Raw genomic sequence first — 27,610 nt, 5'->3', positions numbered from 1 at the left:
CGTGTTCCTGATTGCACTTCTATAAAAGTCTAGTAAGGCCCAGGAGGATTTCATTCATCTTCACTATGAGGGGAATCATATTAGCACTAGTACTCACCCTAGTGGGTAAGTTTACTTTTCCCTTTTCCATTAAACTTTCCTGACTTTTTTTTATAAGTGAATCAACAATTGAATTTAAAGTACATTTCTATTAGTCATGTGTCCATTTGATTTCTTTTTACAGGGAGCCAGAAATACGATCTTGGTAAGTCTATATTTTGCTTAATAAATTTCATTTTGTGCCTTTTTGGCAGTGATTATTAAATAGAATGTCTTCAGAGCTGTCAGTGAAAACCTATGTTTGTCTTGCTTCCCACAGACCCCAGCTTTAGTGCAAGCAAAACCTATGTATACAACTATGAAGGCCATATTATGCATGGACTGCAAGAAAGTGGTTTGGCAAAGACTGGGCTACGAATGACCAGCAAACTAGAGATTAGTGCATTATCAAATAATGCTTACCTCCTCAAGGTATGCACCTATTTTCAAGGACAGCATTGGCTAACAAATTAGGCTTAAGTAGCTGTACTTTGTTTTAGGCAGCTGCAGGAAAATATCGGTGCAGACTTTTTAAAGAGCTCTGTAGATTTAGAGAATTATTTGAGTTACAGCAAGGTTTTCCAGAGTGACTTGTCTTTTTCAGGGCACCTTGATGTTTTGGATGCTGAGCTTGAAACTCCTCACTAGTCTGTGATTATTGAGAGAGTAGATGTCTGCCACCCCCAAAAAAGCACAACAAAAATTAGTAATTTTTAGAATATTGGCTTACAACACAAGGGGCCTGATCCTACTCCTTGGGGTTTTGATCCTGCAGTTATCCATGATCCAAATACCCACAGATGCCACTAGAAGCAAGATCTAAATCTAAATATAATAATCAGAATGAAGATCTGTATAATGGTTACCTTACAGTTAAATGGCTAACATAGGACCTGTCCATGTAGAGCTTAATTTGCAGGTTTGAAAAAACTGAAAATACCAAAAAGCAATATCTAAATTGATTCAATATTTGTGCAAATCAATAGCATATCTGTAGAGAGAGAAATGAAACCTTGCCCCACTGAAGTCAATAATAAAATTCCCATCAACAGAATTTAACCCTTAATAAATAAATTCATTAATGTATTTTAAGGGATGGGTTTACAAAGCTGCTGACTGTGCAGTAGCCTGATACTGCTACTGCACAGTAGCACCATATGGCAACAACTGTCAAGATGCTACTGTGCAGTGGTTTTAGGCTATTGTGTCACTTTAAAGACATTTGCCGGCACTACTAGGCAGTAATTCTGGTTACTGTGCATTTATTTAGTACTTGCTTATACAATGCACAGTATTTGCTTATACAAGTACTAAATAAATGCACAGTAACCACTGTACGGTAGCATTTGGTGTAGACATGCCCAAGGTAAACCTGAATAATTCACACAATGTGGTGAAGTTATCAAGACTGTTTTGGCCATTTTTTTAATGTTAGAAAAGTTGAAAAATTTCAACCTTTTCCTCAGAAACAACATTATGATTCAAAACTTAGCTCCAGTTAATCTTAATTAATTCTCAGTTATTTTATTAATTAATATTATTTATGTTGACTTTATTATTTTACTAATTAGGTAATAATTATTAATTGTTTCAATTGACCTGAAGCGGTATTTTTTTTTTGGTTTTTCATTTTGGTTGGTATACTGCAAAATGATACAGTTCTAGCGGAGAGGGAGTCTAATCCATCTAATTTATAGTATCAATATACTTAACTATTTAATATTATCACTTATTTATTTATAAACTGAAATTAATGCTGTATTCTGTAACTTTATCCTTAGTTTTAGACACAGGCAGTATAATTTTCATAACCCCTGAAAATGCTGGGTAGGAAGTATTGGAAGGAAAATGTTCAATTATTTTCTGGGTTCTTTTAAATTCTCAGCTCAACAATCTTTATTTTTTCAATGCTCAGGCAAAGGTCATATTCCTGTTGGGAACTCAACAGGAACATTACTATACTTAGGAAAGTGCTGATGAAATGCTGTCCTAAAATTATTTTACGTTGTATAGTACAATTATACATGATGTAAAAATAAAAATCTACCCTAGCTTTTATTTCAAATTCAGGTTTAAATATGATGTAAATATATTAAGGAATATTTTTAAAAGGTAATACAAATGTTGTTAGCTCTGTCCCCTTATAGAATATACTCTGTGAGCTTGATTCAAGGGATTTGTACTGGTTTAACATCAGTTTAAGAGAAAGAAAAGGAAATTAGATTCTGTAAGTGTATCAACATCTAAGTCTATGTTCAGAATAGACTCTATGTACCTATGTTAGTTGTTTTCCTGGTTACATTATATATACCACACATCCTTTAACAACTATTTTTATCCCCAGAATTAGGACAAATGTATTTGTAAATTTTGTTTACAGGTCCGATCGCCGCAGCTGGAGGAATACAATGGAATCTGGCCGAGAGATCCATTCACTCGATCTTCCAAGCTCACCCAGATAATCACTTCATGTTTGACCCGGCCCTTTAAATTTGAATACAATAGTGGACGGATTGGCAATGTTTATGCCCCAGAAGATTGTCCTGTCATGTGTATTAACATAGTGAGAGGGATTCTGAACATGATGCATATTACCATTAAGAAGTCACAAAATGTGTATGACTTACAAGAGGTTTGTTTCTTTGCCAGTTTGTTTCAAGAAGCTAACACAATTTTGTTTGAAATGTTTTTTATTCAGTTATAAAAAGGGCGACTAACATGAGGCATGAGTGCCACAAGTGGTACAGGCAGCCTCTATCTGTGGTACATGGCAGATGGGGGAGTGGTCAGATGCATGGTATCAGATAGAGCATGGTGCAAAAAGCAAAGCAGCAGATGGGTCGGGGAAGGGGATTGGACTAGCACTTGGGGAGCGTACAGGACTGAATTTCTGCCAAAAGTTGTCTCCACTGATTTAGAATCTTGTTTCATATATCAGTCACCAAGCAAAGTCTGTCATTCACATTTATTTGCATGAAAGAAATAAGCCAGATATGAAAATTAGTGTTTTTGCTAGACATCCCAATAAATTATCTTTATAATTTATTGATTCTTATATAATTATCAGATCTAGAGATGTGTTTATCACTCACGATCCTCAATTAACTTAATTTATGTGAGTTAATCTATTAGTGTTCATTGGACTGACAGTGTTGATTAGCTTATTACTTTCTAACTTGAATGTCAATCCTGCAGCTCTTACTCGTTTGAGTTTTCCTATTTATTTTAGTGGGATCAGTCAGGTGAATAATGCAAGCAAAATTTAACAGCCCATCAAGAAATGGCTTCTTTATATTCTTAGTAATCTTACTTTTCATTTAGATTCTTATTTTAGTAGAAAACTCTTATTCTCATTCAAAGGAGACTTGCTATGAGTAAGAAGCCTAATTATTTTCTATCATCTCTATAGGCTGGAATTGAAGGCATCTGCCACACAAGGTATGTCATGCAGGAAGACAGGAGGAATGACAAAGTCTCTATTACTAAAACCAAAGACCTAAGCAATTGCCAGGATAAAGTGATGAAGAACATTGGGATGTCTTACATCCATTCTTTTCCTGGTTTTCCAATGGTATGCATACTATGTATAGGTTTTCTATGGAAATAGGTAAAATAATTTATTCCCATTCACTAGATGAATCTCTTTGAATTTATAGAAAGAAAAGATCATAAAAGGAACTGCTGCATTCACCTACAAACTGAAATATACAGAACGCGGTGCCCTGATCACAGAAGCTATGTCCCAGCAGGTGTATCAGATCTCCCCATTCAATGAACCTGCTGGTGTTGGTGTTACGGAAGCAAGGTAGGCCTAAGCAGCTAAAAAGAAAATTTAAGGCCACTCAGTTCAATCCTTCCTGCAGCTTAAATAAATGGAAGTTAACTTCAATGGCAGCTGGGTAAAGTTGCAGATGTTCATAATATGGGAGGAGGAAGTTCCCCCAAAAGATTTGGGAATGTTGGGCTAAAAACTATTTTGTTATATTAAAACTGAACTTTGCATTGTATTTTAAATGAGAAGGAAGGAGAATAAACAGTTGTTTCTTAAACCCCTCAGAATGTAATATTTCAAAAGTGATTCAACTGGGTGCTACTTTATAGCAGTGACATGGGGAGTCAAAGTAAATGTGATACATCCACATATATTATCTGGTAAAAGAAATAAAACAGTTTTGCACGTCGTATTAGAATCACAAAATAATTAGGTTGGAAGGGACATCATAGATTCATAGACATTTGGGCTGGAAGGCACCCTGGAGGATCATTGAGTCCAGCCCCCTGCCCCAGGGGCAGGAAGTCAGCAGGGATCATAGGATGCCAGCAAGATAAGCATCCAAATGTGTCTTGAAGGCGTTCAAAGTGGGTGCTTGAACTGCCTCAGGTGGCAGCGGTCAACTAGTCAGCAGTCAACATCAGCAGTCAACTAGTCCAGTCCTTTGTAAAATTCAGAATGTGCTTCTCCTAAGTCATTCCTTACAGATACTTCTCCAGGCTTTCCTTGACAGCCTCCAAAGAAGGAGATTCCACATCTTCTGTGGGCACCTTGTTCCATTCTTCTACTGTTCTTACAATACAGATTTTTTTCTGAGATTTAATTTAAATCTGCTTTTTCTCAGTTTAAACTTACTGCTTTGTGTCTTGCTCTCTGTGGCTACTGTTGTTCCCCTTTTATGGCAGTGCTGGAAACTGCCATTTTGTTCTCCCTTAATTTCCTTTTCTCCTAACAACACCCAGTTCTCTCAACCCTTCCTATCAGGGCTTGTATTCCAGTCCTTCTTATCAACTCTGCTGCTTACCTTTGAATCCTCTTTAGTTTCTCTACAACCTTCATCAAATTTGGGGCCCAGAACTGTGCACACATAATTCAGCTGAAACCTAGCTACCAACAAGCTAGAGTGGCAATCATAGGTTCAGTTTTTCTTGCCTTCAGGAATAACAGTTCAGTATTTAACTCATTGTAGATAACCATTATCCTCTCGTAATATTCTGTCCCAATGATAAAGCCTTATTTTAACAAAATTTCCTTGCTGCAACAGGAAAAAAAGATAAGATGTTAAAACAGTATCACTGTACAAATTGGAGCAGATGGATGCAGTTACACCGTTTATTTCTTAGATGTACACACCAATTTCTCTTTATTTCCTTTTAGACAAGAACTGAGCTTAATTGAAATGAGAAGTGAACAAGTGAGCCCTGATGAACTTCGGCTGCAAAATAGAGGAAGCCTTCGTTATGATTTCCCACCAGTACTACCACAGATGCCAATTCAACTAATTAAGATGAGAAACCCTGAGCAACGGGTATAGAAGTCTTAACTTTTATTTTACTAATAATAAAGCTAAGAAAAGATCATAATATTATTATGTGCTCTAAGTAAATGAACACAGTACATTCTCTCTGTCTTCTGGTTTGTCACAGATAGTGGAAACCTTGCAACACATAGTCCAGTACAACCAGCAGGACTTCCACTCAGATGTTGCATACAGGTTTTTAGAGCTCATCCAGCTGTCTCGGGTAGCAACTGTGGATAACTTTGACTCTCTTTGGAAGCAATTTTCAGACAGACCTCGCTACAGGTAATTGATTGACTTTGTCATGCCCAATCACCATTTTTTGTTCAAGGAGCACAAGAGCTAATTTTAAGAATATTTTGCAGGCGATGGTTGCTGAGTACAATTTCTGCAGCAGGCACTGTGGATACAATAAAGTTCATCAAAGCGAGACTTCACAGTGATGACCTTAACTACATTGAGACACTTCTGACTGTTACTGTTACTCTCCATTTAATAAAAGCTGATGAGCATATAATGCCTGTAGCAGCAGTAAGTATAATTTACGAGATATTTTCTGTGCAAATACTGATGATGACTGAGGACAGCTAGTGTTCATAGAATATGTTACAGATTAGGTTCTCTTCTCACACTGGTGTTTTGTATCAGGATAACTCTATTAATACCCATGGCTACTACCTGTGTAAAAGGAGGAATGGAAAATACATATATTTGTTCTGCAGACTTTAAAAACCTGAATTTCATTTTCTCAGATCACACTTTTTTTCTTTTGCCAGCACTTTTATCTGTTAATTCTAAACAGTAATGGTGATGGACATGTCACATTATTTTAATATCTTTTTAAGCATTACAAGTTCCAATACAGAGTAATTATATAACATTTCTAGACCTGGGAATATTATGATAAAATTGCAGGTAAAAATACTATCCAGTTGGAAGCATCAAGATTTTTACTGCACTATTAGTACAAATATTTATTGTCTAGTAGGGTTTCTTTTGTCAATAATCGTATTTTGAATATGACACAGCATGTGAAGTCAAAATGACTCGCTACTACAATGAACAACTGCAGGCTTCTCCAACAAAATTAATCTCTAGATCGACTTCTGTTTGTAACTCTTTTATTTGTTAGGTCAGATTCTTAGCTGATAGGAATCATCATAGTGCTATTTAAGTGAGATCTGATTCAAGTTTGTATATTAAATGTTTCTGGCTTGATTTACTTGATTGAGAAGGAATGATGATCATTCTTAAAACACTTTCCTAGGAGAATCTCAATAATTGTCCTGGTCTGACTGGCAATATATATGTTCTTTAAATATTAATTTAAAGAAATATCTCTCTCCTTTCTCCAGGACCTACTGACCGCTTCCCGAATTCAGAGAAATCCCACGCTTCGCAAGTTTGTTCACCTGGCATATGGTTCCCTGGTAAACAGATATTGTTCTGTGTCTTCATCTTGCCCTAGTGAAGTCCTTCAGGTAAGTAGTTTTAATTTCAGATTTAAAAAAAAAAAAAGTATAACAATACAGTAGGATTTGATCATTTTTCCTTAGTAAATGCTGACAAGATCCGTGATAATAAATTAATTTAAATAGTATATATTCCTTTTGTACTCTCCCTTAGTAGCCAATTTTACCTTTACCTTTGGCATAACTCATTCATGTAAAGTAAGTTCTGAGGGAGTCATCACTGAGTAATGTTTATAGTTTCAGTTCCATTATAGTAATTTTTATAAGACTTTCTGTATGAAAATAAGAAAGTACTGAATTGTGCTTTGTTTTCAGCCCCTCCATGACCTAGCTACTGAGGCGCTCAGCAGAGGCCGTGAGGAAGATATGACTTTGGCTTTGAAAGCCATTGGCAATGCAGGAGAACCAGCCAGCATCAAGCGCGTCCTCAAGTTCCTGCCCGTGTTTTCAGCTAGTGCTTCTAATATCCCAGTCTATGTTCAGGTTGATGCTGTGATGGCCTTACGGAAAATAGTCCAGAAGGACTTCAAACAAGTAAGTTTATGAAGGAGATCGAGAACATGAATTTCTTGAGAGCAAGTAATTACTTCCTTCCATGATCAAGTGAACTGTTTAGTGGATGCCAGTAAAATAATGAATGTGATATGCTGCTACTTTAACAACTTTTGACATTGACTCCCATGACATTAGTAAGCTAAGGTTAATATGGTCTAGAGGGTGGCCAGTGTGAAGCATGCATGCCACAAGTGACAGAGGCAACCTCTATGTGCTGCATACAGGAGATTGGGCAGGGAGGAGGCCGCACAGCTGCAGATATGTCCTGGAGCAGGAAGCAAAGCAACAAATAAGTCACGGAGTACAGGGCAGGGGGAAGATGGTAGAGGAGCAGATTAGACAGGAAAAGTGGATTGGAGTGGCACTTAGCGAGGGTGTGGGACTTAATTTGTGGCATGCCTCCCAAAAAGTTTGGACCCCACTGTCTAGTTCAAAGTACTTATAGGGCAGATATATAATGGGTAAGGACATCATTCTCAAAGAGTGGTTCTCAATGGCTTGATGTCTAGCTGGGAAAGATTTATAATGGGTAGGACTATCATTCTCAAAGTAGTTTTCAATGGCTTGACATTTATTTGGAAGTGTCAAGGGGGTTCCCCTGGAGTCTGTCTTGGGGCTAGTATTTAATATCTTTCTTAATGACTTGGAGGATGGGTTTGAGTGCACACTTAGTAAATTTGCAAATCATTGCAAGATGAGTGGAGTTGCAGAGACCTGGGAGAGTAGGATTACGATTCAGAATAACCTTGATAAACTGGAGCAATCTAAATAGAATTAAAAGGTCTAATTGAATAAAATGGAATAAGAGCAAATTTAGAAGTATTGCACTTGGGATGGAACAGCCAAACATATCAGAGACTGACTCGTTAGGCTTCAGTACTGAAGAAAAAGACCTAGGGGTTATAGTGGACCGCAAGCTGAATATGAGTCAGCAGTGTGCTATTGTTGAAAAAAAAAGCCTGTAGCGTACTGGATTTTACTAAAAGGATAGTGAACTGCAAGTTGAGGGAAGTGATTCTTCCACTCTTCAGCACTGGTGAGAGCAACAAAATGTGTAGCAGTCTAGGTAAAATGACTTAAAGGAAAGGTTGGAGAAATGGATTATTTAGTCTGGAGAAGAGAATCTGAGGGGATTTGAGAACAGTCTTCAAATATTTGAAGGGTAGTTATAAAGAGAATGGAAATAGACTATGCTCTGTTGTCATGGGGGACAGGACAAGAAGTAGTTATCTTAAAACTGCGACAAGGGGAATTTAGGTTGTATATTAGGAAGAGGAGCTTTCTTACGATAAGGGTGGCTAAATGCTGGAACAGATTATCTGTTTTTAAGAGGATGTTAGACAAATACTCCGTGAGATGGTTTAGACCATATAGACCAGTGGGGGCCAATTTTTTTGGCAGGAGTGCCACTCTTACCTCTTTCCCCTGCCTAAGCTGTTGCTTTGCTCTCTCCTCCCTGCCCTGTCTGCTGCATCAGTTGCTCTGCTCTAGTCCCTGACCTATCTGCCACAGTTCTCTCTGCTCCTGCTGGATCTGACATGGGGCATGGCTGTGCCTGCCACTTGGGCACATATGCCACTAGTTGGCCACCCCTGGTTTAGACAGCCTTTTTTTCCTTGTGATTCTCATTAGAATCAATGGATTTATGATAGATAAATAACACATTATCACTTGTCTGTTATTTGTTAAAGTGATCTGAATGATAGTGAATGCAGTGGATCGAGTTTACCAAGCCAAGGGAGTTGCTCCCAAGATTAATATTTGTCTTATTACTCCTGGCTTTTTCCTAGGATCTGCAAATTGTGACCCAACACTTTTCTTTCATCTTTGTGCATCAGCTCCTGCACTACAAAGAAATTATGCTTAACACTCTAGTTTCCTTTCATTATCAGTGCATGATTTTTCATATAAATAAACCAAGAACCTTGAAGGGAGACTATGTGCCTTAGCTATTGATAGTCACACATGGAATCCTGTTTTCTCTCTCCAGGGGCTGGACGTTCTCATCCGGATCTTTATGGACCGCTCACTTTCTCCTGAAGTACGAATGATGGCCTGTGTTGCCATCTTTGAAGCTAGACCTGCTCTTCCTCTAATAACAACCATGGCTAATGTGATACTGAGAGAGACCAATTTGCAAGTGGCCAGCTTTGTATATTCGCACATGAAGGCTTTGTCAAAAAGCAGGACTCCATATCTGTACAATATGTAAGTAGAGAAGTAAATCCATCTCTTTTCTGTGTGGAACGTTTTCCTTGACATTCTCTTAAGTGAGAATTGTATGAAATGAACCCCTGTGCAGTGGTGAAGGTTAGCATATTTCTGTATATTGTTCTCTCTCCCTTTCCTTTTTTTTTTTAGATCAGCTGCTTGTAACATTGCCCTTAAGCTACTGAGCCCTAAACCTGACAGACTGAGTTATCGTTACAGCAAAGTTATGGGTTTTAGTACTTACTTCGGTGAGTAAAAGAAGTTTAATTTATTGGGAGTTTCCATCATCAGAACACCATTTTCAGGTCTTTTGGAAAAATAACGTAAACCATTCTGAATTCCAGCTTAGACTATTTCCCAGAGGGTCCTTTCTTTCCAGCGTTATTAATTGTTTCTATAAGATAATCTGCAAAGTTAGGCTTATTTCTTGTTTATGAAGAACACCATTGGTCTTTATAAATAATTTAACAAACTCCCTAATTTTCTGATATGCCTTTTGCTACAGTGAAGTGCACTTTTGAATATTCACATTTGATCACATGGTAATTATGGCATCCCTGCATTTGTTAGTATGAAATTGTCCCAAGTTCTGTGAAGACTTGTGCCTTTGAGTATCTCATTGAATTGAACAGGACACTCACTTATATAAAAATACTTTAACAGTCGTTTTTACCTACGTTCTAGAAACCATAATGACAGTATCCTCTACAGCTTGACCAGTAGAACAATAAAATGATGTCTGTCTTGGTTTTGTTTACTATAGGTGAATATAGGGCTGGTGCCTTTGGAAATGTCTACCTTATGAACAGTCCAAAAACAATGTTTCCACAATCTGTAATCTCCAGTTTGGGGGTACACTATGATGGTGCAATTGCTGATTTGCTAGAGGTAAATATATTTAAGTCAATAAAAGAACAATTAAAGTTTATGTTGCTTATTCTGTTTCTTCACTCGGTATGTTTTCACTATATCACTCTACTCGCTTGTGAATAACGTTGTTCTTTTGTTAGGTTGGCATCCGAGCGGAAGGTCTCATGGATATTGTAAGGAAACAGAACATTCCATTTGCTGAATATTCCACGTACAAAAAGATAAAGGAACTTGGGAAGACAGTATGTGTTCTTTTCTTTATATTTATCTGTTGTCAATTATTATATTTTCCAAGTGCAGAGGGCAGCACCAGCCTCTTCTAAGTGTGGGAGCTGAGATGGGCTAGACAGAAAATTGGGGTGGGGTTGTGCTATACATTTTCTGGCCAAACATACTGATTCATTTTTTTAACAATACTCACTCAAGGCTCTGTGCCTCTGCAGGCTGTGGGCAGGAGCGGGGTGGGCTTAGCTGCACAGGGCAGGTGACAGTGGCCCAGGGATGTGGTGGGGGGCTTGTACAGTGTAGTGGAGGGGTGGCTTTTTGGGGCTATGGGGGGGGGCTAAAGCAAATCTTGGGGTGACTATAGCCCCCCAGGACCTCCTCTAGCCCTGCCCCTGAAGCTTAGTAAGGGGCTTAGGGCCAGTTAAACACTCCCTTGACAAGTAGATTAACTTCTGCAGTCAGCCTAAGCGTCTTCAATAACGAGATCCACAGAGGGATGAATAGGAGGGGACGGATTCTCCTCTAATGTCTGGAGTAGTTTCAGCAGCCTTGCATTGTGGCCTTGTTTCCCAAACACCATGTATATGGCTGCACAAGGGGCACTTTTAGAATTGGGCTCCATAGCACACAGGTGGTGTCCAGCTCTTGCTTGGTCTCCCTGGTTCTGCTTTCCCTCCTTACACTAGCTTTGCTTTCAAGAAGAGCTCTTTGTTTTCCAGACAAAGGTTCCCTTGTTACTGTTGTCTTAAATGTGGATGATGCAGAGTGTGAGGAGATGACCTATGCATTGGACTGATTACCCTATCAGCATACACAGCACTATAGGGAGCCACATGTGGACATGTGAATTGTGTGGAACTCTGAAAAGCCACACTGTAGTACAGAAAATGGCCAAATATGGTTTAGTCAGTAGGAACTTGCTCTTTGTAGGGTTTGTTTGCAAAGTATTACATTCAGTGACTGTTTCTTTGTTTCCTAGCTGCTGGGATGGAAGGAGCTGCCTCCAGAAAACCCTTTATTATCAGGCTATTTAAAAATATTTGGCCAAGAGTTGGCTTTTACTAACATCAATAAGAATCTCCTGGAGCAGGCTGCAAAGGTATCAGCAAACCCTAGTTTTGTCTGAAATATGTGAAGAGATTGTCTACTTTTTTCTAACCTGCGTTGTATCTGTTCCATTCTAGACACTTAGGGAACCAACAGATAGGCAAGCAGTGGTGAAGAAAATAATCCAGCAAATCCGAAATGGCATTGCAGGCCAATGGACTCAGCCAGTGTTCTCAGGAGAAATTCGACACATTATTCCTACTACTGTTGGTCTACCTTTGGAATATGCCTTATATAGTACTGCTCTAGCACGTGCTGCAGTAAATGGTGAGCTTTGCTTTATAAGAGTTGCTATATGGGATCAGAGCTAGGGGAAAGGTATATAAGTAGAGAGATAGGAAAAGGTGTATCTTTGTAGAAAAGTCAGGAGGAGGCAGTTAGAGAAAATATGTGAAGGAGACCTGGGCATGATGTAGCTGAAACAGGAGAAAAGGCACTTGATTTCTGACGTCGTAGTTTGGAAAGACTGAAGGCCAAGAGGATGTGATAAGAGCATGGCAAGTGCAAGACATATGTTGATGATTACAGTAGTCAAGTTCAGAACTAATCAAAGCCTGGTCAAAGGATTTTGCTATGGAAGTGGCTGGATTCCATGGGGACTGAGCAGGCATGAACAGGAGTTATTGCCTGTTTAGCAAGACAGATATTGAAGATTGTCCCACTGTCAGATGCAATTATCAATGATGTTAAAGGATGGAGAAATAGACATAGTTCCATTTTAGGGCAGACCATGTTTGAATGTGGCCTGGGGAAAATGGCTGTTAATGATCATAAAATTATGCAAGGGAGTATTAAATTAGACACTATTTCTTGACTATCTCCTGTGCTGCCACAATGAATTTCACAAGCTGATTACACAGTAGCTGAGAAGATGTTTCCTTCTGTTATGAACTTGGTTGGTGTTCTCATCATTGAATGACTGGTCTCTCTTGTTCTGGATGATAAAAAAGTGTAAAAGAACCAGATATTTGAATAGCACTACATACAAACGTTTAGGATGAGTCTGTCGTCACCACCCACCCCATTATGCTTTTCTTCTTGGGGCTAAATAATATTAATTTTCTTAATATATAAATATTAATTTTCTTTCTAAATAATCTTAATACTCTAAATTCAGGGTAGATAAATCCTTGGGCTTATCCATCTTACACTGGTTACATACAGTTCTAAGTCTAGTGACTTTGAGGGAGCTGCTTCTGAGGCTAGAATCAGAACCTATCTTCTACCAGTGTGCATCAGCTTATGTTTGCTTATCAACCTGCCATATACTTACAATTTTATATGGTTTCTAGACCTCCAAGTGATTTAGCAATCATCAACTTTCTCACTGCTTCTTTGCCAGATCATGGATAAAAATATGAATTAGGCTAAGTTCTAGGACACACATCCCTCTGGTTGCCAACTATTAATTCCGGTCTGAGGAATAGCTGTTCATAAGTTTTAGTGTCTTTTTAAATAGCCAGTTTTTTATTCAGAGCATGTCTTTACCATGGTTTTATTTTTATTAATAATCTATCATAAGAACTTTTGTCTGTATTCAGATCTCTCATTTATTTATCTTTGAATGTTTCCTGTCTTCCATAGTCAATGTAAAGATGTCCCCTGGTGATTTTAGGCCTTCACAGTGGACTGAATCCAGCATGCAAATCCGTGCTGATATCACCCCCAGGTAAGGAAGCTGTTTTATGTCTTTGAGCTCTGTAGAGGCCTTTGTGAAAAAAGAAATGCTATTTCTTAAAGATATGTGCTACCTGCCTGCTTATATATGGCTACTTCACTCTGTTTCAGTTTATATGCTCAAGCAGTGGCAGTGATGGGAACCAATACAGAGTATTTCCAATCAACTATTGAAATTCAGGCCAAATTGGAAGCAAGAACTCCAGTGAAATTTGATGCTACCTTGGACATGAAAGAGAAAAATTTTAAGTTTGAAACAACTCCATGTCACGAGGAGACTGAGATAATAAGTGGCAGGTACGATTATATTTCCTTAAAATTCTTTCTATTGCACTGCGGAACCTTCTAAAATACTAAGCAATTCAATTGTCTCACATGATTTTGGATATGAGTAACTCAGAGTTATATTGCAGCTCTTTATGAACATCCTCCTTAAACATCCAGTTATGCAATATAACACATTTAGGGGGAAGGAGGGATTGTAACATGGCATAACATTTACAAAAAATAAAAAGCGTCTAAACCATTTAGAAGCTTGATTCCTATTTGGATACTCAGAAACCTCTCAGGTTTTATCTATGGTCTTTACTCCAACCTACAGTAACACAAATAATTGATGTTTGTGTAGGAATTGAATGATTTTCTTCTTTGACTTAAAAATATATTTATAAATATTTAGTTGTCTGTTCTGGTGTTCAAAACTGCACAATTCTATTTTACGGATCAGTACAGGCACATGCTCTAGTTAATCCAAAAGATCTTTTATGCCCTTTTTAAACATTATCTCATGAATATTCTGACAGACATGAAGCTTTTGCTGTATCAAGAAATATAGGAGAACCAGGTGCAGAAAAGAAGACACCAGTTCTTCCAGAAAATGCTGTAAAAAATATCTTGGAGGAGCCTTTCAAATCATCAGAAAGAACTTCAAAAGAAGCCTCCTGGAAGGTAACTAATTCTTTTTTAGATATCTATATAGATACAGATATTTACTCTACATGCAGTAAATGTGGCTATATTTGTGCTTCTTGCCTGTGAAAATTCTTCTTGTGTATTGATATGCATGTGTTCAATGAAGCAGAGAGGTGTACCTGATATCCCATCTAAGAAATATTTCTATGGTTCTGAAGAGGATCTTCACCACAGTACAGGAAGAAGAACACGTACACAAGCCATTTGCATCAAGATGACTCGTTTTGGTTGCCAGCTCTGCTTTTACAGAAAAACACGAGACGCCACTTTCATGAAAAATACGTATCTGTACAAACTTATTGGAGTACATAGTGGCCAACTTGTTATGAAACCAGGTACTGTACAGAACGCATAATTTTCTGTCTCTCCTTCTTGGTACAGCTGAGGCATTATATTCCCTAACGCATGTGTCTGCTGTCTAGTCCGTACAGATGCTGGCATTAACAGAATCCAGCTAGAGATCCAGGCAGGATCCAGAGCAGCTTCCAAAGTAATCCAGTTGGTAACACCAGAGTCGGAGGAGGAGGAAGAGGAGGACTTATCTCTGGATGATGAGATTCAAGCTAAGCTGAAGAAGATCCTAGGAATTGAAAGTGTGTTCAGGGTAATTGATTTTCAGACTGGAAGGAACCCGTTCACGCAGAACCAGTGGTTTTAAAATACATTACAGAAAAATAGTGTGGATAATCAAGGACAGGTTTAGTTAGGTCCGTATGGTTTCAAATGAGAAATCAGTAAGCAGTTATCCAGGGCCTGAGTGGGATGTAAGTGGTGCACAGCGCTGGTCCTGGCCTGCTGCAGAGACATGAATTGTAGCTGAAAGAAATGGGCGTGGTTTTTTTGTCCCTCTGCATGTTGTTTGGTATTCACACAATAAAGCTGAGTTTCCCTGAAATAAAAAGGCAGTAGAGTAGCTTGGAATCCAATGCGAATTTACCGAGTAAGACATAGAAAGGGTTTCTTCTGCAGTACCCCCTCACTAGCATCATTCTTGAAATTCTCCTTTCAGGTTGGAAATAGAACTCACCGCCATAAGAAGCAGAAGAAACAAAAGATTCAGACCACAGACCTTCAGGCAGCAACCAGCGCTAAGCACAGATCTCTTTCAACCTCTTCCTCCTCTACTGCCACCTCTTCTTCCTCCTCTGCTGCTGGTGAGAAGATAAAAAATAAAGAGGAGGGTGCCACAGCCTGGCAATCAAAGAACAAAGATGCAAAAAGCAGAAAAAGCAGTAGTGCCACCAGCAGCCAAGACAGCAGTGACAGCAGCAGCAGCAGCAGCAGCAGCAGCAGTGATGTGACAGGGACACCTGGCAGCAGGCATCTATCAAGACAACGTACCAAGAGTCCAAACAGTAAGAGCAGCAGCAGCAGCAGCAAAGATAGCAGCAGCAGCAGCAGCAGCAGCAGCAAAGATAGCAGCAGCAGCAGCAGCAGCAGCAGTGATAGCAGCAGCAGCAGCAGCAGTGACAGCAGCAGCAAAAGTAGCAGCAGCAGTGTGGCAGGGCCACATGGAAGCAAGCATCTCTCAAGACAGCGTACTAAAAGTCCAAACAGTAAGAGCAGCAGCAGCAGCAGTGACAGCAGCAGTGACAGCAGCAGCAGCAGTAGCAGCAGCAGCAGCAGCAGCAGCAGCAGCGGGAGCAGCAGTGGGAGCAGCAGTGACAGCAGCAGCAGCAGCAGCGGGAGCAGCAGTGACAGCAGCAGCAGCAGCGGGAGCAGCAGCAGCAGCAGTAGTGAGAGCAGGGATTCTAAAGTTCAGGTAATGAGCTCATGTGGCTCAGTAGAAGGAGTGGTGGTGGTGGTGGTGGTGACGTGTGTGACTTCCATTACTGACGTCAGGTGACTTAGCATTGAAAATCAGAAAATTAGGAATTAATACAACAGAATGCAGTGGTAAGATACTGCCTAATCTGCAGTAAGAGCCCATCTTCAATATGCAGCCTCCACTTTAAAGCCCCTCCAGAAGTTCCACTACTTTGAACGCTTGTTAAAGACCACCTGAGCAACCACATTTTGCTGGTTTACCAGTAATTTCTAGTAGGCATGGAATTGCTGAAATTATGTCCCTGAAATATTTATTTCCACTGTTGTTTTTGAAGTATAAGGCTTTTAAAATGTCCTGCTTCTGACTTTCCTCCCTCCCCCCAAAGGGGCTTCCAGAGATCTATCAGTATCGCTTCAAGTCGACACGTTGGCAGAAGGTAAGCATTCTGTGTTTATGGATTAGGTGATGGGCTTTTCCCCAGCACAGGCAGGGCAAAAACCCGATGGACTTTGTATAGAAAGGACTGCCCCTTTCTTACAGTGTTTATCATGCCTACATATATAACTGTATTCCACAAAAAATATAGAAGGATAAAGGGCCAGATTCTCCCCTGCCATGCATCTCATGAAATCATTTCTGCCTGTGTGAAATGGGTGCAGAACTCTTTCAGAGTGGAGGGCAAAGTGCAAGACTACACTAATCTCATGTGAAGTATCTGCCATCAAAAGTTTACATAATGTGACAGGCCTGGCAAAGGTGCCCTTGACAGCTGTTGACAATTTACACTAGCAATAGCTTTAACCTGAGAAATAAAGCATGATAAACATCTAGAAAAAGATGTATCCTAGGGGCCTCGTGTATCAAGACACACACACACACACACACACACTAGCAGTCAGCAGGAAGGTAACGGGATACAGAAACAGGTGTGTTATGGGATCAGGTTCCAAATTCCCAAAAAGAAATGTACTACATCAGGGCTATCTGACAGGTGGTCTGTGGCCCCTGAGGGGTTAATGTGCAGCCCCTGGGCTTCTGGTCTGTGCACCACTCCCCCTTCCATGCCTCCTTCACCTTGGCTGTTGTTGCCAGAGTCCCAGGGACTCCTTCTGCTTCTGCTGCATGACCTCACCTCTGGGTGCACCCTCTGGAGTTCAGGGATCCCATGGCTGGAGATGTTGGAGGGACCTGGTGTGGTGTCTGAGCTGGTATACTACGTTGCGAGGCAGGGGGCCAGAGTGGCTGAGGGAGGTGCAGCATGATGCATTCACCCATCCAGGGGTCCATGCAGTGTAGTGGGGGAGTTCACATGGTGCAACATGTGGCCCAGGGGTGTGTGGACCATCAGTGTGTAGCTGGGGTTACTGTGGCTCTCAGCCACTCAGAGGTTGGACAGCCCTGTATGAGGTCAGTGCTGCTCCCACATTAAGTGGAGACATTGTGTTGCAATTGTTTTTGGTGTTTTAATTCTCTGCGTGGTCACAGCCATTAAAGCAGAGGCACTATCTGAATCCAAATGCACTGTGTAAATGTCCTCAAAAACAGAAAGCAAAAATAAATTTTATTTAGAACCTAAATCTGAAAAGCCTTGGCATGTGAATAAATTAGGTATGCAGTAATACCATTAAAATCTACAAATATGAGATTTTTGGTTTGTTTAGGTGAGTCAAATCTACTTGGGCAATCAAGGATTGGCAGGCTACATACAGAAACATCACAAAAAACTGAAATATCTTGAAATAATTCAGCCCCTCAGTCTTGGTATAAAAGTTTATTGACAATAAGCACTTAATTAGAACCTCCTGGAAATCAACAGAAGATTGTTACAGAGGGTATTTTACAGGGTCATTTAGAACAACTTTATTCAATTGATCTGTTCAGGATGGTTTGCTTTTCTATTTGCAGTACCCAAAGAAGACCGTTTCAGGTGGCAACACTAGCAACAGCAGCTCTTCCAGTTCTTCTACAATGGAAGACACCTCCAAAGCAACTTCCCGGGTCAGTCTCTTAGTCTTTTAGAAACACAGTGTATGGATACCTGAGACTGGCAGAGTTGTATGAATTTGAAATTATTGCACAGCTGGTACAATGGGAAAGGAAAAATAGAGTGAATGAGTCAGTATAATGATAGGGCCAGGGGGAAGATTTTTGTGCAAGAAACCTTCCTTCCCTTACATTGCAGAGATGTCAAAGAGCCTCTTTTTACAGTCTAAGCCAGTGATTTGAAGTACCCTGAACTGGACTTGAGGGATTCTTCACTAAACTCCAGGCTCCCATTCATAGCTTTTGGGAATTGAGTAGCACCCAATTTCAAAAACTAATTTATAAATTACAGTGCTTGCCTCTTTTGAGAGCAGCCTGGCAGTAAGGATGGGGAATCATTCAGGCTGAGAGAAGCCTGAGACGATATTTCTCTCCTAGTTTATCTTCTTATCTCCCCATGTCTCATATCTCCCATCAGAAGATCTGGCATCACCCTGGTTGAGAATTACTGGTCCAAGCCTTGGGACTATTTGTTCCTATATCCTTTGAGTAGTAAAGCCACAAAAAAAGATGGATCATGATCTCTGTGCATGGAGCAACATCAGAGAACTTGTGCATGCCTGAGGCGCAGCCGCCCAACTGTGGGCTCTTCCAGAGGTGTTGGAGGTGGACTGTGGCATAAATCTTTTAATCTAACATGTAATTTGCTAGAAGACCCTCAGTTCCTTGTGCCTCATGTAATTTGAATGTATGCCTTATGGCTTTATAGTCATTTGCAGTAGATCATCTCAAAGCAACCTGCACATTATTTACTAATTTTTTAAATAATGGCTTGGGGCTACTTAAATACAACATTGATTATTACCATTTATTAGGATTAATCTGCTGAGGTTAATATTGGTATTTGTTTTGTGGTAGCACGTAGGACCAGGATCTCATTGGACTAGGTGCTCTTCAAACAAAAAACAAGAAAGTGGTCCCTATATCCCAAAAGCTTGCAATTGCCTTCTAAAATAAAAATCAGAAAGACAGAGGGAAACACAGAAACAGCTGGTCTCCAAAGCTCAGTGCTGAATATTACCAATAGATAGTATATATAACATATGCTCATTTAACATAGCCAGAGATCTTTCCCCCTACCCATTTACAGGAAAACAAACTTACTCTAATTCTGTGTTCTAAATCCCACAGCCCTTATTCAATCCTCACTCTATTAGAGCACCCGTTGATAACAAATAGGGTTTTAGCAAAGAATGACCAGTTTTGCTCATTGCATATATATATATCTATATATCTATATATCTGTACATCTATATATATAAATACAGTGTGTCTGTGTGTAGATGCATGTACCTATTCATGTTACACACACACTTGTACATGTGCACACACACAAATACATATACTTACATACATTTAAATCATAAATGAAGTTAATATTTCTATAATGATTTCTTAATAATAACGTGGCATATTATTATATATTCTGCTCCTCTTTTTTTAGCTTAAATTCTTGGGAGATAAAACATCACCAGTACTGGCTGTTATTCTTCGTGCTGTCCAAAATGATAAGAAGCTGGCAGGCTTCCAGCTTGTGCTGTACTCAGATTGGTACTCCAGCAGACCCAGGATACAAGTATTTGTGTCAAACATCACAGAATCAGGCAGATGGAAACTCTGTGCTGATGCTTCAGTCATCAGTTCTCACAAAGCAGCAGTAAGTCTCAAAATGTTACACAGCTACATACATACCCAAACAATCAGTGTACCTAAAAAAAGTGAATGCTTTTCTCTTCCTCATAGGCTTATCTGAAATGGGGCAAGGATTGTCGGGACTACAAAATTTCTACAGAGATTGTAACTGGTCGGTTTGCTGATCACCCAGCTGTACAGATGAAACTAGAGTGGTCTAAAGTTCCTTCAGGAGTCAAAGCAATTGCACAATGGTAAGTTTTTTCAGTCATCTCCAATATTGTATAGTACAGCTTCTGCAGTGTTTAAGACCAGATTCTGTGCTCCATTGAGATGCTGTTCAGTAAAGCAGGGGGCAAGGTTGGAGCTTGTCAGGGATCATTTGGCATTACTGCTATTCCAGATGACTTTACACTGCTTTGGGCTCTGGTGCGGGTTCCTGTGGACTGTTCTCATTTACAGGCTAGTTGTCAGCGTCCCCTAAAGGACCACGTAGTGGCTGACACTGACGTAACAGCATAGTATGGACATGCACCTTCCCCTTCGCATCCCTGTCCCCATCTATATCTCTCCAACCCCAGTGTCTGCTAACCTGAGGCTGAGTGCATGTGTGGAAAGCATCTGAGGTGGTTTCATTAGCTGTGCTCTAATGAATAGGTCAGCTCTGCCAGAAGAATTGTCAGCTGTCTGCATCATGTGCTTTCTGTCCATAGGGAATATCTGAGTATCTGTAGTCTGTGTAGACCTTCCAACTGACCTGTATTTTTTCCTTTTTAAGGTTTTACTCATTCATCCCTGGAACTGCATTTATGTTAGGTTTCTCAGAAAAAACAGACAAAAATCCTTCTCAGCAGGCCAAGATGACTGTGGCTCTAACTTCTCCAAGGACTTGCGATGTTGTCGTCAAATTGCCTGATGTAAATATAAAGTATAATCCTTGCAATTGCATAGCTCACCTGACAGAATGCTTGGCTAAATATTTACTTTTAAATTAGACCTAGGCCAACTCTGCAAAAAAAAAAAAAAAAAAAAAGAATTTGAAAAATGAACTGATCTATGGTTATTTGTGACCCTTTTATTTGCTTTCCAAGAATATTCATACAGTGACATTTTGTTCACAGAAAATGAATTTCTATGAATATTCATGCTAAATACATTTTGCATATGTAATTGCTCCAAAAGTGTTTGGCCAGCCATCTTAGAAATTCCTTCTGATTTTGGAAGTAATACATTCAGAAAGTAGAAATAATCTCTTATAGCTTAGTTGAATAGTGACTGCATATCATAAGTGCATAGTAAAAGCAGTAGTCACAGTGAGTAGCTAGTGGGCAGTGGATCGCCTGAATTATGTTCACAGAAATTGTTTCGCAGCCTATCTACAAATAATCTAGAGAGAAAGAGACTGAAATCACCAATAGCTTATTTACTGTCAATAGCTCTCCCAACTCTGTTTTTAGTTCATTTTCTTATTCCTTTTCAGATAATCATTTATGACAGAGCAGTCAGGCTCCCCGTGCCCCTCCCTCTCGATCCAATCGTACCATCTTCAGAAGTGCAGTCTCCTTCCTGGAATGTCTTTGCTGCAGCACCGTTTGCAATCCTTGAGACTCTTAAAGGTCAGCAGTTAATCAGCATCTGAGGCGGGAGCTGTGACAATCTTGCTTGCTAATTCATGTTTTCTGAGATTTACATGGGATTATTTTTCTCTCATTAAGAAATAACTAACTCCCCACAGCAATGTTAAATCCTTTCAAGTTGGAGGGAATCCACTGTATATTGTAAAGAAATCCCATAATGTTAAACTTTCCAAGAAACTACTCACATTAAAGTGCATGATGCTGTTGTTTCAGATCCAGTAGATTGGCTGAAGTCAAGATAGACTTCCATGGAAATACAGGACCCAACTTTGAATATATTTGTGGAAAATCTGAGCAGATAGCCTTTTAATTGCCAAAAATCTAATTTTGCTAAGGTGTGAGGTTATATTTTTTTCATACCTATAATGGAGATTGTGGGTACTGAAAACTCAATATCTCTATAGAAAAATACATATTGCCTCACTCATATTGCATTATGGAGTTTAAAATAAGACATGGCATTAAAATAGATCTCCCTTATGGAAAGGAAAATATTCACTTGTTTTGGGACTTGTTTTTTTTACCAGCTCAGTGTTCAGTTTCTGACGACAACATCACAACTTTCAATGGAGTTGAATTTAACTACTCGATGCCTGCAAATTGCTATCACATCTTGGCTCAGGATTGTAGCCCAGAACTGAAATTCCTGGTAATGATAAAGAACTCAGAAGAGTCTGACCTGAAAGAACTTAATATCAAGCTTGGTCATCAGTAAGTAATTCTTGGCCTTATGTTGATAATGCAAAGCTATTATCTCATCCAGATGTAATAAAGGCTTAGGTGGAATCATTACATTGATGAATCTGAAACCCAAGTTGCATAAGTGTTTCCCTTAATTGTCTCACATTTATACTGAATAACATACATAGGAAAATTGAGGATAATCTTAGCCTATATCTAAGTATGTATAATATAGGTATATATTATAAGTATCTGGAATGTGTTTATAAAGATGAAATATTGAAGTATATGATAATGCAGACAATCAGTGCTGTTTAGTGAGAGACCATATTTTATATACAGAGTGTTCATGGACATGATCAGAATAGGATATAAATTAATTTTCTTTCTTTTAAAAGTGAAATGGACGTGTATCCTGAAAGTGGACTTATCAAACTCAGGGTCAATGGTGTTGAAACCCCCATAGCAAACATCTCATATACAACTGGCTCTGGTAGGTGATACCATGTACATTTTATTTCATTTTTAAATTATGTGTTGGGAAACAGAGGAGAAAAGAAATACTTCAATAGAGATATTTCCATTAGCTTAGCCATGACATCGCATGAAGTAAATTCTTTTATTTTCAATTTAGGACCAGTGAAGATTTCAGAATACATCTTTGCATAACAGTGTTTATAAACACAGGGCCTTAAATAGCTACAAAAATATATGGGAATTAGATTAACAATTAAAAGGCTTCATTATTTTTCTGAGAAATAAACAGTAACAAATTAATGAAGACAATGTGACTATTAGGACCCTTACCTTCCATACATGCAAACACTAAGCTATTTTATAGTGTATTTTGTTTCTCTAACAGAAAAAAATAAAGATGAACAAAGCATTTTTACGTAATTATAAAATTCTGGTATGTTTTATAACTTCCTTCTTTGAAGAAAGTTCACTTGTATTTCTTTATTACAGGTGCTTCTGTAACAGTCAACAGTGAGGGGGAAGGACTATCACTTGTAGCCCCAGACTATGGCATTGATAAATTATATTTTGATGGACAGGAATTCAAGGTATGTATCTCTCCTCTGTTAGTGATTTTATGTTTACAAAATACCGTGGAACGTTTATAAAATTCCACAGTTTGACAAATTAGACTCTGTACTGACCAATCATATTACAAGACTATTGTAGCTAAATAAAGTCATTTATTGATGAAGTCACCAAGCTTGCTCTCAGAAATCACACTTAGTCAAAATAAATGGAACTTTAGCATAGGTGTAAGGGTCTTGGTTAGCAAAGCTAACTGCAAAATCAAGATAAAAACCTCTAGTTAGCATAGCATCCTGTTCTTCTATAATACTTCTAATAATATTAAAATGCTTCACAGACATCAGTCAGTACCATAAGTCTCACAGGTAGTAGCATTGTAACAAAGAGAAGTCAGAAACCTGGATGCTAGAAAAATGGATCCTTGTTCTCTGTGTGTGTGTGCGTGTGTGCGTGCAGAAGCACATTATATTTCATAAATTCTAATAGAAAAGCTGTCTAAATAGTCCTGTCTAGGAGTTGCTAATTTAACTATTATAAAAACATCCATCAGACAAAATATTAAGCATCAATCAATAAACTAGACACTGGGATTTTTCTAAAGGGCATAGCGTACCAAACTATGTTAGGTGCCTTGAAAATTATGGGAAAATTATTATTACAAAAAATGAATACATATCATGGTCTTTAGAAATAAATATAGTGACTTTACATTACATTTCATTTCCCCCTGAATTTATATCAGGAAACCACTTTCATAAAGTTCTATTCTATTGACATTATCTCTTAAATATGAACTTGAATTAACCTTTGTGTTTTTTTAACAAAGATTCAAGTTGCTTTATGGATGGCTGGAAAAACATGCGGTATTTGTGGAAAATATGATGCAGAGAATGAAGAGGAATATCGGACACCAAGTGGATCCATAGCTAAAGATGCAGTGAACTTTGCTCACTCCTGGATTCTTTCAGAAGCCCCCTGTGCTGGCAGTATGTATCCAATAAATATATTGTGGTATTTACTAGAGTTGGTCAGAAAATTGAATTTCTATCTTGCAGGAAGTTCTGAGATTTTTAAAAAAGAATGTGTCCCAAATTGTTATAAGAAACTTACATTTCAAAATAATTTTGGAGACTAAAACTTCCATAATATTTTGATACAGAAACATTAAATAGGCCTCACAGAGGTTTTGTTTAGATAATTGAACCATATACAATATTGGCATCAATAATATCAATATCAATGCTATTCATATCAAAATCATTACATTTTAAAAGTTACAAAAAATTAGAAGCTGAAGCAAGAGAAAAATATAAGAAATAAAATGCCCTATTTCATTTTTTTTCAAAACATTTCCACTGAAAATTTTGTTGAAGTTGACAAATTCCCACAAGCTGTTTCAGTTTCAAATCTGTACCTTCCAGTGGAAATATCAGTATTTCATCATTGCTTTCCCAACCAATATGAATCACAATTAGTAACAATTAAAAGTTTTGGATCAATGAGATATATCTTTAGTTTCTGTCAAAGCATGATTTATACTAGCTTCATTAACTTTAAGCCCATAAGCAGTGAGACAAGCACGTTTTTTATTTTAAGCACCTGAGTAAAGTGTTTTGATGAATTGTGGCCCTAGAAATATATTCCTGTCAGACTGATGTGCCAGTGTAAATGATGCAGTCAGTGCATGTGCGTGTGTTTGTGTGTATGTGTGTGTGTACACATAATGTGCTACATATACTGTAATCATATCATCCCATCATTGGAATGTAAGGAATAGGCAGCTTTTATTTGCTTACTAATTTTCTCTTTCTTATGTTCTTATTTGCCTTTGTAACGAAGATTTGACACTCTAATTACCCACTATAATACTTCTATTTAACATACACTTATGGAAAGTCAGGACTAGGTTGAGGTCCAATAACAGACTATTTTGATCACCGTACATCAGACCTATTTGATTAAGCAACAAGGAGTGCATCTTTATACATTGATTCATGCATAAGCAGCTGCATTTAATTAGAATGACCAGGATATTTGTACCATTCTGTATTGATTATTGTATTTAGGCACAACCTGATTTTTTTTTCTACTTAAGACTGAGCTCTATTGTCTATTAAACTCAGGTTTTACACTAACTCAGTGAGCCAATTTATCCCTTTTAATGTTAATTAAAAATCCAGTTGCATTTCTTCATATTCATCTAGAAGTAACTCAAAATTCCATCTGAAATCAGCTTCCTGTATCCATATGCACATCAGATTTACTAAAGGAAATGAAAGTAGTCAGTGATATTGTTTTACATATGATTTCAATATAGTCTTAGGTGGGCCAGTTCATTTGGTATTTGTGAAATATCACTATCAAGTGGGAAGTCTGAAGAAATGTTGTGTGTTTTACACAAGTATTTTTTCTTTTTTTGCAGCATGTAAACTACAGCGTTCACTTGTGAAACTTGAAAAAACAGTTAGACTTGAGGGAGAGGACTCAAAATGCTATTCAACTGAGCCTGTGCTGCGTTGTGTGAAAGGGTGCACACCAACTGAGACTACCCCAGTCACAGTTGGCTTCCATTGTGTCCCAGTCGGTAAGTCAACAAAAATCCTAAGGTACAGAAACTTCCCTAATATTCAGCACTGTAGATTCTGATTCAGCTTGGTCTCAGACATAAGCATTGATTTCAGTAGGACTTCTTGTATGCTTGAAGTTATACATGTGTGTAAGTACTTTAGAAAGCAGGGCCCTTAATTTCTAATACAGAGTGTCTGAGACTTTCTTTAGTGGAAGACAAAATGCTGATTTGGTTTTATAACATTCTTCATAGGAATGACATTTAAAACACATAGCTAAGTGGGTATTTCATGTCATCTAGTTTTTATCAGTTTCTGTCTCTGGACCCAGTCCTGCTTCCACTGAAATTATTAGTGTTTTGTCAGTGATGCAGCAGGTATAAACTGGCCTTCAAAATAGCAAGTGAGATTTCAGGAATATTGGGATGTACAGGGTAGTTTTCTTTTAGTTTTTAATTTGACATTGCTAAAAAAAAATAATTGATTTAAACTGAAGTATTGTAAGTGAAAATTATAATCACTGGGCATTTTTAATAGTTGATTGATTGCATTTAGGTTTCTTGTGATGCCTACTTTACCTTCACTTAGAGGAAATGTGCATGACAATGAGAAGTCAGGTGCAGTGTATTAGTGAATACAGTCTGATGCATATAAAATGATTCTCACTCTAATTCTGTTTATCATCCTTTTTTACTTAATTTCAAGATTCAGTTTCCAACCTGCTTGAAGGACAGATGAAGCTTGACCAGAAGTCTGAGGATACAGAGGATGTAGTTGAAGCCCATACCGCATGTTCATGCAGGGACCTTCACTGTTAGTTAAGGCTACATTTCAGCATATGCGGAAATTTGAGTGTTTATTTTTATTCTATGATGCCAGAAAATTCATCCTGGGCAAGCATAGAGTTGTTAATTTAAGTGTTTAAAGTCCTACTGAATCTTCTTAAAGACGATCTAAAAAAATGTTCGACATTATCATTGTAAAACTTCTGAAAATTCATAAACATCTGATTTCCTAATAAATTTTTGCATTCAAAAAGAAATGCTGGTTTCTTTATTTCACTGTATATAGAAATTAAGAGGTCTGTTCTGCTTCTTGTCACACACTTCCATCATTCTGAGTAACTCTGCCTCTTACTGCAGCATACCAAGTGTCTCATTTTGCTGTTAGGTAAGCATGAACCAAGAGCATCTTAACAGAAGTCAGTGAGGTACATCAGTGTGAAACCAGAAGTAGTGAGGGCAGAATTACATCCAACAACTCCTGTACCTTTCATGTGAAATCCTGGTCCCAGTGACATCCATGTCAGTTTTTTCATTGATTTCAACAGAAATAGGTTTTCACCCTTTGTGTTTAGCTGATTGATTCAAAAGCATCCCACTCAGCAGAATTTCAGTTAGCCATTTTATTACTGGCTACTGTTTATTTTTAGATGAAATTATGCCTGCTTGTTTGGGCATAATGCTACTGTAAGAATATAGCAAAAATGTAGAGATGGAAAGTTCAACAGCTGAAACTATTTATTAATTCACTCAAGAGGCTTCATCTGGCAGTACTGAAATCAGTGGGAGTTTAGCCATAGACTTCTCCCTGTGCTAAAAGCAGGCCTTTAGCTTCTCAGGGCCTGATCCAAGAGTGCTAAAACAATTTAGAAACTTTCCACTGACTTTCAGGGGCATTTGATCAGAGCCCTTGCTGAACTAGAGAAGCTACAGCTGAGCGATAGATTCCACATCCCTGCCCCACCAGCTCAGAGCATGAGAGGTTGTGACCAGTGAGT

At 38.4% G+C, this 27,610-nt stretch overlaps 1 protein-coding gene across 1 annotated transcript; it reads left to right on the top strand.

Moving 5' to 3' along the window:
* Positions 1 to 26,861, top strand: LOC149863636 (vitellogenin-2-like). The gene is made up of 35 exons (XM_090047969.1): positions 1 to 105; positions 224 to 244; positions 359 to 510; positions 2,459 to 2,710; positions 3,488 to 3,649; positions 3,735 to 3,883; positions 5,228 to 5,378; positions 5,497 to 5,654; positions 5,735 to 5,900; positions 6,725 to 6,850; positions 7,157 to 7,375; positions 9,387 to 9,604; positions 9,758 to 9,855; positions 10,371 to 10,495; positions 10,618 to 10,719; positions 11,682 to 11,801; positions 11,887 to 12,076; positions 13,394 to 13,478; positions 13,598 to 13,783; positions 14,290 to 14,434; positions 14,565 to 14,793; positions 14,881 to 15,062; positions 15,468 to 16,220; positions 16,612 to 16,662; positions 18,132 to 18,224; positions 19,714 to 19,926; positions 20,013 to 20,155; positions 20,680 to 20,818; positions 21,382 to 21,517; positions 22,066 to 22,249; positions 22,618 to 22,712; positions 23,186 to 23,283; positions 24,090 to 24,249; positions 25,686 to 25,847; positions 26,536 to 26,861. Exons 1-35 carry the CDS (start codon positions 66 to 68, stop codon positions 26,646 to 26,648), a joined length of 5,616 nt encoding a protein of 1,871 aa, XP_089904095.1. The 5' UTR covers positions 1 to 65; the 3' UTR covers positions 26,649 to 26,861.
* Positions 26,862 to 27,610: the final 749 nt, after the last annotated feature.

Source organism: Crocodylus siamensis, chromosome 5 (genome assembly GCF_052110815.1).
Source record: "Crocodylus siamensis isolate JL-2025a chromosome 5, ASM5211081v1, whole genome shotgun sequence".
Classification (NCBI taxonomy): Eukaryota; Metazoa; Chordata; order Crocodylia; family Crocodylidae; genus Crocodylus; species Crocodylus siamensis.
The sequence above is the reverse complement of the archived record's forward strand: the minus strand, read 5'-3'. Positions and strand labels throughout refer to the sequence as shown.